An 11716-nucleotide genomic window follows, 5' to 3' on the forward strand; every position below is an offset into this window, starting at 1 on the left:
TAGCCAAAACCAGGGCTTGTCTTGCCCTTGAACTCCTTGGGCCCAAGTTCTTTCTTTCTTCCCTCAACCAAAAAATAAGATTTGATGTAGGTGATGTGGCCACTGCAAGCACAGACTTCCCTCAATCAATCTGGTCTATAGTAACCACCGCTCATAGCAACGAACAGAAATTGGGGTTGCCCGGGCCTGGGAAAGGGGAAGAAAGGAAACTTTAAGCAGGGATACAACTTTTGCCGTAGCAGAAGTCTGTGGCTGTTATTTTGAAAAACAAATTATTTCCCCTTTACTACATGGTCGTCCTACCCACGGATACTGATTTAGGAAGACTGAAATTTCTTCAATGCGCTTTGATCTGATTCACTTTCATTAGAAAAGCCCAGGCCCACTTTGGGAAATTTCAGCTATCTAGGTTTAGAAATTCTGCAGCAGGCAAGCTCTGCTCTCTGGAGGCATCAAACTTCTTGGCCAAATGGCGGGGGTGGTTTCTGTAGCAACCTGCTAAACAAATGGTCCTGACCTTGAAAGACGTCAACGTTGACATCCAACACCACCGAGGGTCTCCCCTCCTTCCCCCTGCAACGGTGGCCTTCAACCAGAAAGGAGGAAAGAGGTGCCTGCCGGGATGCTGGGAAGGAGCTTTCTCATTCGTAAAATGGCAAAGATTCATTCACTCATTCAATCGTACTTATTGAGCGCTTTCCTGTGCGCAGAGCACGGTACTAGGCGTTCGGGAGGGTACAATATAACAATAGACACATTCCCTGTTGCCCAAGGAGCTTATAGTCTAGAGGGCAGACAGACATTAATATAAATAAATACATCAAATTGGTGCACATTAGTGCTGTGGGGCTGGGATGGGGGGAGATGAATGAAGGGAGCAAGACAGGGCAAAGATCCCTGGATATTTAGTCGGGTGACAGCAAGGGAAGAGGGGAAATCAGGGAGGCATCTTAATTTGTTTAGAAAACAAGCACAAAACTATTTGGGTTGGCCGGGAGTGTTTATAACTCACACCCTGAATGGCTCATGGCTGGTTCTTAATGCTTATCATTATCAATGATAAATCCAATAATAGCAAAGAGGGAGTTAATGAATTCCTTGGCACTCAATCTCACCTGCTTTCCATTAGGTATTATTTAAGCATTTCCTAAGATTGTCTAGAAAATGACCGTAGCACTCAACATCTGCTTTCAGATGGACTACTTAAACAACTGGAAACAGTGGATGCAAATTGAAATGTATGATGCAAACCATCCCTTTATCTTTTGGAAGTGATTTCTAAAAAGGTGTGAGCCCAGATTTTAGCATTCACTTTTTCCACCACTACCACTTAGTGGAGGAGATGTCAGATACAATGACTGCCCTTTCTGAAACGTAAGTGCACCACTGTGAAACATCTGTATTACCCAGAGACACAGTGCCATTTACTTCAATTTACAATTCACAGGGGTAGTTTGCCTGGATAGCTGTATTTGGCATTCTTCTGCCAGGAGTAACTCTTGGAAAGCACAAAGGAAGCAGATAATTAAAACTGTCCTCAAATTTTCAAACACTCAAATAGAGTGTATTAAAAAAAAAGAAACAACAACCCTAAACCTGGACATGTAACTAAAAATTTAATTTATCCCATTTCAGTCAATACCCAAAATTCTTCCCCTGGGTTAAGCAAATATGAGAGCGTAGCAGGCGGACAATTTGCCAAACCCTAATTTAGCTGTAGACAGTAACATCACACTGCTTTGGATTAAATTTTTTTTAAAAAAAAATACTCCTGACCTTGAAAGTGTTCGTGTTAAAAACAAACCCAGATACACTTTGAATATTTGTCAGACTACCTTCCATCTTGTTTCCACCACTGACCCTCTTTGTAGAGATTACAGATTTCTTTTCAAGGGGTCAGATTTTTAGCCTTCCGCCCCAGAATGTTCATTGTGTTGAAAAAAACTAAACAGGTCACTGCAGCAGAAAAAAATGTGCACATGTGAAGCAATAAAATTTTGGTCATTTCCATTCCATTACTCTAAAAACCACTTTGTAGTCATTTATTCTGCACCATAATTGAGAGAGTGGAACGAGAGTTTCATAGCTTATTTGCCAAAAATCTAATGGATTTTTTATTCATTTTAAATCAGCCTGGCAAGAGCTTGCATAGACCTGAAGAGGGATTTTTTAAATGCTCACTTTCAAAGGAAAAGATTTAAATCCATGAAAACAGATTGCAGAGGTAACAAAACGCTACCTAGCATGTGATATCCCCAGCTGTATTTGAGACTAAAAGCATGATTCTTTGGGATTATTTAATTTTGAAAAAGTATAATCATCAAAATCCTCTAATGGCAAGTGTGGCTAAATGCTGTGTGAAAGGCAGAAAAATTTAGGGGTAGAAAGCTAAGAATATTGAAGCAAGCGTAATCAAAATTAATCCTCAGTGTGTCAAAAGTCTGTGAAACCAAAGAATACAGCTACACTTTCCAAAAGGCTGTTCAGAATATCTTGTGGTGCTTAGATACTAGACTTATGGTAGGTTAAAGCATATTTCAGTACAGACATCTTATAGCCCCCACAGGAACTCAAGAAGCAGCAGAGAAGATGACCACAAATTTTTCCAGCTTATAAGGAATCTAGGAGTGGGAAAAAAAACTTTTCAGTCATGTTTCTTCTAAAAATGTGCAGATGTGACCAATTAGATTTCCCAGAATCCCATTCTGAAGACTTTATAGAACGGATTTATAAAATACAATTGTGGGAAGGAAGCAACAAAATATTTAAGCCCCTGAGAAAGTGTAGGTATCACAGTGTTCTCCCACATGCTTAATTTAGTGTTCCGCACGGAGCATGTGCTCAAATAAATATTATGGATTGATTTTCCAGACATCTTTAGTACTTTCCAATTAAACTGACAGCACACAACACTATCATTAATGATGCTTGAAGCACTTCACTCCACCGATACAGAGAAAGGGTTTGCAAAAATAAAATTACACCACGGCAATTAGAAACTTCCAAGCCTCTACTTGAAACTTTAACCAGAAATGAAGTGAAATAATAATTCTAGAACGAGAGCTGCACACGGCGTTTCAATGACTTCGGTGCATACCTAACGTATATCATTCACAGTTGAGACATTTCTGTACCTCTATGCTTACCTTCTGTCTTCCACCGTATTCCACTGTTCATGAATTTACCAAAAAGGAATTCTCACAGAAGCATGAGACATTCCATTATGTTGTTACAAACTCAGTGCACAAGAAACTTGTTACCATTCTTCCATTACCACGCTGAAAAATTGTTCAAAAATGCCTCTCATGGTACATTAAGATTCAGAGGCTACTGTTTCACTTCAATAGCTAGAATCAATGGGGTGGTTTTATATCAAAGGTTCCGGTGGGGTTGAGTCTTTGATACAATGAAACATTCTGAGTGGTGGTTATTAGGCTGGTGCACATCTGTAATTGCTGCTCATACACCTTGCTCACATTAGAGAGTGCCCATGAAACAAGAAATTAGATTTCAGATTTTACTCCAGAACATATATTTCACAGGAGCTCCTGAAGTTAGAGGGAAAGAAAGCAAAAAGTAAGCTTTTTTTTTCCTTAATGGCATTTGTTAGGCACTTGCTACATGCCAGGCACTGAATAATAATAATAATGTTGGTATTTGTTAAGCGCTTACTATGTGCCGAGCACTGTTCTAAGCGCTTGGGTAGATAAAGGGTAATAAGGTTGTCCCACTTGAGGCTCACAGTCTTCATCCCCATTTTACAGATGAGGTAACTGAGGCACAGAGAAGTTAAGTGACTTGCCCACAGTCACACAGCTGACAAGTGACAGAGCTGGGATTCGAACCCATGATCCCTGACTCCCAAGCCCGTGCTCTTTCCACTGAGCCACTGAACTAAATACTGGGGTAGTTGCAGGCTAATCAGGTTGGACACATTTCGTATCCTACATGGGACTCACAGCCCTAATCTCTATTTTTCAGAGGAGGTAACTGAGGCCCAGAGAAGTGAAGTGACTTAACCAAGGTCACACAGTAGACAACTGGCACAGCTGTGATTAGAAACCAGGTCCTCTGATTACCAGGCCCATGCCCTTTCCACTAAGCCATGCTGCTACTTCCCAAAGTCCCAGAGTTGACTTTGAACATAGCCGTGCTGACACCTCCCCGCCGCCAAAATTCTTAAAATGGACACAAAAGGTTCTAAACAAGATTCTTCCTGAAGAGCAAACCTGTTTCTCAGGGCTTTATATTTTTTGGTGACCTTGTTTTTGGACACTAAGGCTTACATGGCTGCCTACCTCATCCTCTAATTTGAAGTCAGAAATGCGAAATCTTGGCAACCCTTAGACACCACACAGGTTACAAAAATCAAGAGCCAGGATAATCAAAGAAAGGTATTGATAGAACGCTTACTGTCTGCAGAGCATTCATTCATGCAATCATATTTACTGAGCGCTGTATTAAGTGCTTGGGAGAGTACAATATAACAAGACACATTCCAGCCCACAGCAAGCTCACAGTCTAGGGAACGGAACTAAAAGCTTGGGAAAGTACAGTACAACAGTTGTGATATGCATGTTCACAGTCCACATGGATTTTACAGTCTAGAGGGGAAGACAGACAAAATATAAATAAAATTATAGCTACATACATAAGTGCTGTGGAACTAAGGATGGGGTAGAAATCGAGTGCAAGGGTGATGCAGAAGGGAGAGTTAGTAGGGGGAAAATGAGCTTAGTCTGGGAAGGTCTCTTAGAGGAAATGTGATTTTAGGAGGGCTTTGAAGGTAGGGAGGCCGGCTGTCTGCCGTATATAGTGGGGGAGGGAGTTCCAGTCTCAAAGCAGGATGTGGGCAGGGGGTTGGCAGCGAGATAGACAGAAAGGAGACACAGTGAGCCAGCTGGTGCTAGAGGAGTGAAGTGTGCAGGTTGGGCTGTAGTAGGAAATCGGCGAGATATGATAGGAGGGGGCAAGATGATCAAGTGCATTAAAGCCTACAGAAGGAGTGTGTTTGATGTGGAGGTGGATGAGCAACCACTGGAGGTTCTTGAAGAGCAGAGAAACAGGGACTGAATGGTTTTGTAGAAAAATGGTCCAGGCAGCAGGGTCAAGTGTGGACTGAAGTGAGGAGCGACAGGAAGGCCAGCAAGGAGGCCACTGCAGTAGTCAGGGAAGGATCGGATGAGTCTTTGGAGCAGTGTAGTAGTAGTTTGGATGCAGAAGAAAAGGTGAACTGCAGCGATGTTGTGAAGGTAGAACCAACAGGATTTAGAGACAGATTGAATGCGCGGGTTGAAAGAGATGAGTCGAGGATAATGCCAAGGTTATGGCCCTGTGAGATAGGGAGCCTAACGGTGTTGTTTAAAATGATGGGAAAGACAGGGTTTGGGTGGGAAGAAAAGGAGTTCTGCTTTGCTCATATTAAGTTTGAGATGTCGGCAGGACAACCAGATAGAGATGTCCCGAAGGCAGGAGGAAATGCGAGACTGCAGAGATGGATAGCGATCAGGGCTGGAGAGGTAAATTTGGGAATCGTCCATGCAGAGCCGGTAGTTGAAGCCACAGGAGCGAATGAGTTCTCCAAGGGAGTGGGTGTAGATGGAGAATGGAAGGATAGCTAAAACTACCTCAAATCCAAAGGCTCGCAAATTCTAAATGCCTAACGTCTGGCAAATCAAGCTGATGAGATAGATCTCTTGGGATCAGTAGTCCACCTTTTCCAGCTTTCACTTCTGTTCAGCTCCAAGTTTATGATGAGCTCAACCAATTCACTCACATACAGAATCTCTGGTCCAATTCTTTCCACTTTTAAATATCCCCGGCAATCGTATTATCTGATTCCTTCGCTTTGATACCAAAGCTGATTTTTGCTTCTACATTTGGAAAAGAGGAACTTCTGCAAAAGCTCGCCAAACCTCTTTTAGTAACGGGTAGTTCAATTTTTCTCTCCTTCCCATTCTTTCATTCACTGAACTGAAGTGGGTCTCCCCACTGGCAGGCTTAAAAATGCTTTCTTAGGAGTCTTCCTTGACAGCAGCACAAAGGCTGGGGAACCCAGAAGGGAATCTGTAATAGGACATTTCTCATCTCCAAAATATTCTGGAATTCTTAGTAAATGAAGCAATTGCACAGGTTCTTTCCATTTTAACAAGATTTCAGCCCTAGGTTGCTGCAGTTTCTCTCGATGCACTTTCCCGAGAAAAAAAGCTTTACTATAATTAAACATGAGACCTCATTAAAAAAAATTAGATTACCTGCACGCTGAATGGGCAGGTTTGCTATCATCTCTTTTCCCCTAAAGCCACACACTGTATAAATTAAATACTGCCTACTATTCTGCAGGAGAAAGTTCTCAACCTCAAATATGGAAGTTTTTTCTTTTTTTCCTCGTTCATGTGATTTCAAGCCGCCGGGCGCCAACAAAACAAAGTAGCCACACAGGATGACACGCACGCACCCGGGCGTCCGCACACGCAGACACATACACCCACCCCCTTTCAGCTCATTATTATAGCATCTGTAAACTATGACAAGCGGTCCAATTACAGTTAACTGTCAGTCAACAAATATTTGCCGAATGTTGCCTGGATGCATGGCACTGTACTAGGCACAGGCCAATTTATTTTAGCTCCAGGAAATTCCATTCCGGCTGGTGTCTTGGGTTAGGGGGAAACTGTCGGGAGAGGGGAACAGGAGGCAAGAGAATGGGGGCGAGACCAGGGTCTAGGGAACCAGAGGGAGGTCAGCTTGATTTCCCTCTCTGCCTGCGTTTTTCAGACCCACCGTCTGCAGCCTGGCCTTTCTTAATCCACTGGATGAATGGATACTTATTTTGGGTGGCAGGAGGTGGGGGAGGGCATTTCTGTGACATTCATACAATTGATTCTTGGTAACACTCACCCGAAACCCCGAAATCCCCAATGGATGATACACCTGAAACAAGATTCCTTGGCAAGCAAAGAGCTCTCATCGGCAGCCCTCCCCTCTTAATATTTCCAAGCCTCAGCTTAATTTACTTCTTGGTTTGGGCTAGTCACCAGAATAGGTACTCCTTTCAAGGTCCAGTGTGAGATTAAAAAATATATAAAATAGGATTTTTCAAGTTGTAGTGAGGCCTGACTCCATCACAATCATTCTTTCCTTCCTTAGTTCCCAAAATAACCTTGAAGCAGGCCAGGACCTATCTGTCTTCCTGGCTGCAAACAATCCAGACTCATGTTCATTCGGTTTTAAAGGCTAAGTGATTTTTTTTCTTCATGAGCCTGAAACCAGTGTAATAGGCACGGGGTGAACAAGTCTGGAAGATAAAATACCCCTAAAAACCCTTCAGAAACCAATCAACTATGATGCAGCGATCCGGCTGGTTAGAGAGATTTTGGGGGGTTTTGTGGTTAGTTTGGGGTCTCAGTGACATAATAATAATTATGGTACTTGTTAAGCACTTACTAGGTGCCAGGCACTGTTCTAAGAGCTGGGGTTAGACACAGTCTCTGTCCCACATAGGGCTCACAGTCAATCCCCATTTTACAGATGAGGGAACTGAGGCACAGAGAAGTGAAGTGACTTGCCTAAGGTCACACAGTGGACAAGTGGCAGAGTGGGGATTAGAGAGGGATAGGGAGACGTCTCTCCCTATTCCAAACAGCTTCAATCTGAGGCGCCACTTGAAATGAAACTTATAGTCAAGGTAAATCAGACATTTTTCAGGTCATAAATAGATAGTACAAAGACAAAGGGACCGTGAAAAGCTGAACTTGCACGGATAATCACGACACAGTGACAGTCTTAATTAGAGCTATGACTTGTCCTCCTCATTAGGGTATTATTCGTCTGAAACCTGCTCCAACTTGCTTCACATGAAATAAATAAATAAATCTTCAACGAGGAGGGGTGACCGAATCAGTTCCAGCCCCACTACCTCCGAATCTAGCTGGCTTGAACGAAGTAGGAATTGCACAAACAGGGAAATAGTAGGTATCAGGCAGTTTCTTCCCAACACTCAATTTATTAGAACAGACTGGCTAAAGGTCTGTCGGCATTTCCATTATAAACCTTTCTGTTCTGGGGCTTTTAACTCAAGCAGAATAATTCACTCCCGGCTAACACCTGGCAGTCCAGGATGCCAACCCAGGAATGTTTATTTTATAATTTTAAGGGAATTTGATGTGCTTTTGAGAGACACCACAGAGCCTCACCAGGAGTCCTTTCTCTACGGGAACTGAAAATTGATTATATCCTAAACAAACAGGGCTACTCCTCGGCTTGGAAGAAGAAAAACATCTTAACTGCAGTAATTTCTACCTGAGTTCCTTGGGAGTCTAATCCCGAGACTTCTGCCAGGCCCACAAAGGCAAAGAGCAGCTGGTAGTTTAAATAGCAGGCATTTTTTTTTAACCAACTAACTTACAGAAGAGGGAATCTATTACCCTCTTGAGTCAAGACACTGCAATGTCTCACATGATTTAAGAAAAAAAGAAAATGTGGTTACTACCTTTCAAGCTATTCCCTGCCTGATAGAGTCAACAGAAGGATTTCGGCCTCCACATTTCACCTGCGCAATTTCTCCATGCACAAAATCTGGAATCTAGAACTGACAAGTCAGGGTCTTGGGCAAGAGGGTGATGTGCTGAAATTGTACTTTGCCTCCACAGACCAAGCTGGCACAGAAGGACATGCCAACGGTCACCTTTTAACTGTTCGATAGCGGCCGCCGTGTGGCACAGCAGCACTTGCGGATGTCAAAAGGCTGAGAAGTGGTTTTGCAAAAGGCGGTTTTGCAAGAAGCTCAGACCAAGCTCAAGTCACACCACCTCTAGAAGGAGGTAACGTGGAGAAGGGGAAAACATTTGAAAATTTTTCGCGTCTTCCCTTCCTTATCAGAAAAATGGAGAGCTTGAAATAACAATAATTAATAATTAGGGCATTTGTTAAATGCTGACTAGGTGCCAAGCACTGTTCTCAGTGCTGGGATGGATATACGAGGTAATCAGGTTTTCCCACGTGGGGCTCATGGCCTTAATCCCTATTGTACAGATGAGGTAACTGAGGCACAGAGAAGTTAAGCGGCTTGCCCAAGGTCACATAGCAGACAAGTGGCGGAGCCGGGATTAGAGCCTACGTCCTCTGATTCCCAAGCTCGTGCTCTTGCCGCTAAGCCACGGAAATTCCGACCCCTGAAAACTCGGCTCTCAATCCCTCAGCCCTAAAAATGTGGTAAGAGTTAAGAAACAAGCTCATCACCTTCTACATCCTTTTGGTTCTTTCAGCCCGGACCCAAACCAGTCAAAAGTTCACTTTGGGGATGGGGGTCAGGGTGAATTCCTGCTCTGTTCACCCACCCGAACAGTCTCCATGACCAGGAGAGGGTGGGAATGCTCCAAAATTGCGGTAGATATTGGGGAGAGGGAAAGGATGAGGCTAAATTGGGGGAGGGAGTTGGGGGGGCTCATCTTGCCCACACCGTTTTCTCTTAAAAAAGATTTTGCCAAGAGGGAACGACTAGGCTGGTCTTGAGCCTCGACAGTCAACGGGCAGCTCAGTTTTGGCGTCCATTCTTGCACTTGCTCCACTTACCCTTGACCCCAACTTTTCTATCGACTCAAAGACACGGGGAAAGGCAGCTCAGGCCAAGCGGGTGGTTGCTAAGGGATCTTCCCTCTCCCCTTTTCCCCTCGGAAGTTGGAGAAGGAAACGGAGGAGAAAGGCGAGAGGACGACGGGTTCGATCAATTGACGGTATTTACCGAGCGCTTACTATGTGCACCGCACCGTTCTAAGGGCTTTTGGAGGAGAACTGGGGGACTTTCAGGACAGAAGGTGCAGGGCTTCCCTGGTTGCCGGGCCCATGGACCCCCCTGTAGCCGACGAAGGAACGAAGCTGGGGGGGTCTGCAGGGTGGGCACCGAGCTGGATGCCCTAGGAGTCTGCAGGGTGGGCACTGAACTGGATGCCTGGGGGGTCTGCAGGGTGGGCACCGAACTGGATGCCCAGGAGGTCTGCAGGGTGGGCACCGAACTGGATGCCCAGGAGGTCTGCAGGGTGGGCACCGTACTGGATGCCTGGGGGAGTCTGCGGGGTAGGCACCGGGCTGGATGACTGGAAGGGGGTCTATGGGGTGGGCACTGAACTGGATGCCTGGGGGGGGTCTATGGGGTGGGCACTGCTGGATGCCTGGGGGGATCTATGGGGTGGGCACTGAGCTGGATGTCCTGGGGGATCTATGGGGTGGGCACTGAGCTGGATGCCTGGGGGTCTCCGGGGAGAGCACTGAGTTGGATGTCCTGGGAGAGGTCTATCGGATGAGCACCGATCTGGAGGCCTGGGGTGTCTTTGGGGTGGGCACCGAGCTGGATGCCCGGGGGGAGTCTGTGGGATGGATGGTCACCGAGCTGGATGTCTGGCGGGGGGTCTGAGGGTGGGCACTGGGCTGGACGCCCGGAGGGAGGTCTATGGGATGGATGAGCACTGAGCTAGATGCCTGGGGGGGGGGAGGGGTCTTTGGGGTGGGCAGTGAGCTGGATGTCCGGGGGGAGTGTGTGGGATGGCCCCCTTATCCGCGCCTCCCTGGGGCCTCGGGGCGGGGTTTGGGTAAAAGTGAGGCATGGGTCGGAGAGGCGGGGAGCCGGGCTGCAGCCCCCAGCAGCCCTCCTCTTCCTCCTCCCCCGGGGGCACAAGGCGGGACCGGGGGGCACTTCGGGGGAGAGGGGGAGGGGCAGCAGGAGCCCAGCCCCCCTCCCCGCCCTCGGGCCTAAGCACCGTGCTAGACGCCCCCCCACCCCTGCAGGGCCCGGGACGGAGGAGGAGGAGGAGGAGGAGGAGGAGGAGGAAGAGGAGCCGGGAAGGGGAGGAGACTGTTTGTCCCCCGGCTCCGCTACGCGGCCGAGGCGCGGAGCTCCCGCCTCCCCGACCTGCTCCCGATCCTCATCCCGAAGGCAGAACCTAAGGACCTGCGGCGGGGAGACCCCCCCCCCAACCATGCACCCATGCACGCACAGGCATGCACACCCATGCCCATGCATGCACACCCATGCACACGCATGCACACCCATGCCCACCCATGCACACGCAGGCAGAAGTTGCGGGCGGGGGGGCTGGGCGACTCACCCTGCTCCGGCCGAGCGGGCCGTGTCCGTCAGGCCGGAGGGCGAGCGAGGACCAGAGGAGCAGCAGCCCCAGGAAGCCGCCCAGCACCAGCAAACTGCGTAACAGGAACCCGGCCTTCAGCCTCATCTTCCCCTCCCCGTCCCCGTCCCCGCGGCAGGACCGCCGGCCTCCCCGGGGGGCCCGGAGCAGAGGAGACCTTTTGCAGACACACAGAGGAGGAGCTGCTGCTGCTGCTGCTGCTGCTGCTGCAGACGCTGCTGCTTCTCCCTCCTCCTCCTCCTCCTCTTCCTCCTCCTCCTCCTCTCCCCACCCCCTCCCCGCCCTGCCCTTTCAGCTCCCAACACTCAACTGGCCTCCTCCTCCTTGCAGCTGTTCTCCCCCCCCCTTCCCCCTTCCAAGCGCTGCCAATTGCACTTAATAATAATCGTAAGAATGTTGGTATTTGCTAAGCGCTTACTAGGTGCAGAGCACTGTTCTGAGCGCTGGGGTAAACACAGGGGAATCAAGTTGTCCCACGTGGGGCTCACAGTCTTCATCCCCATTTTGCAGATCTGGTCAGTGAGGCACAGAGAAGGGACTGGCCCACAGTCACACAGCTGACAAGTGGCAGAGCT

General features: G+C 47.3%; 1 protein-coding gene across 2 annotated transcripts in view; it reads right to left on the reverse strand.

Annotated features, from left to right (window-relative positions):
* Nucleotides 1-11302, reverse strand: part of GALNT7 (polypeptide N-acetylgalactosaminyltransferase 7) — a 122527-nt gene extending 111225 nt beyond the window's left edge. Inside the window, exon 1 of one of the 2 annotated variants that reach the window (XM_029076912.2) lies at nucleotides 11103-11302. In XM_029076912.2, the coding sequence (XP_028932745.1) occupies nucleotides 11103-11228 (126 nt within the window). In that variant the 5' untranslated portion in view covers nucleotides 11229-11302. The remainder of the gene's footprint in view (nucleotides 1-11102) is intronic. The other variant, XM_029076911.2, reaches the window with a different exon arrangement.
* Nucleotides 11303-11716: the final 414 nt, after the last annotated feature.

This window comes from Ornithorhynchus anatinus, chromosome 12, assembly GCF_004115215.2.
Source record: "Ornithorhynchus anatinus isolate Pmale09 chromosome 12, mOrnAna1.pri.v4, whole genome shotgun sequence".
Lineage (NCBI taxonomy): Eukaryota > Metazoa > Chordata > Mammalia > Monotremata > Ornithorhynchidae > Ornithorhynchus > Ornithorhynchus anatinus.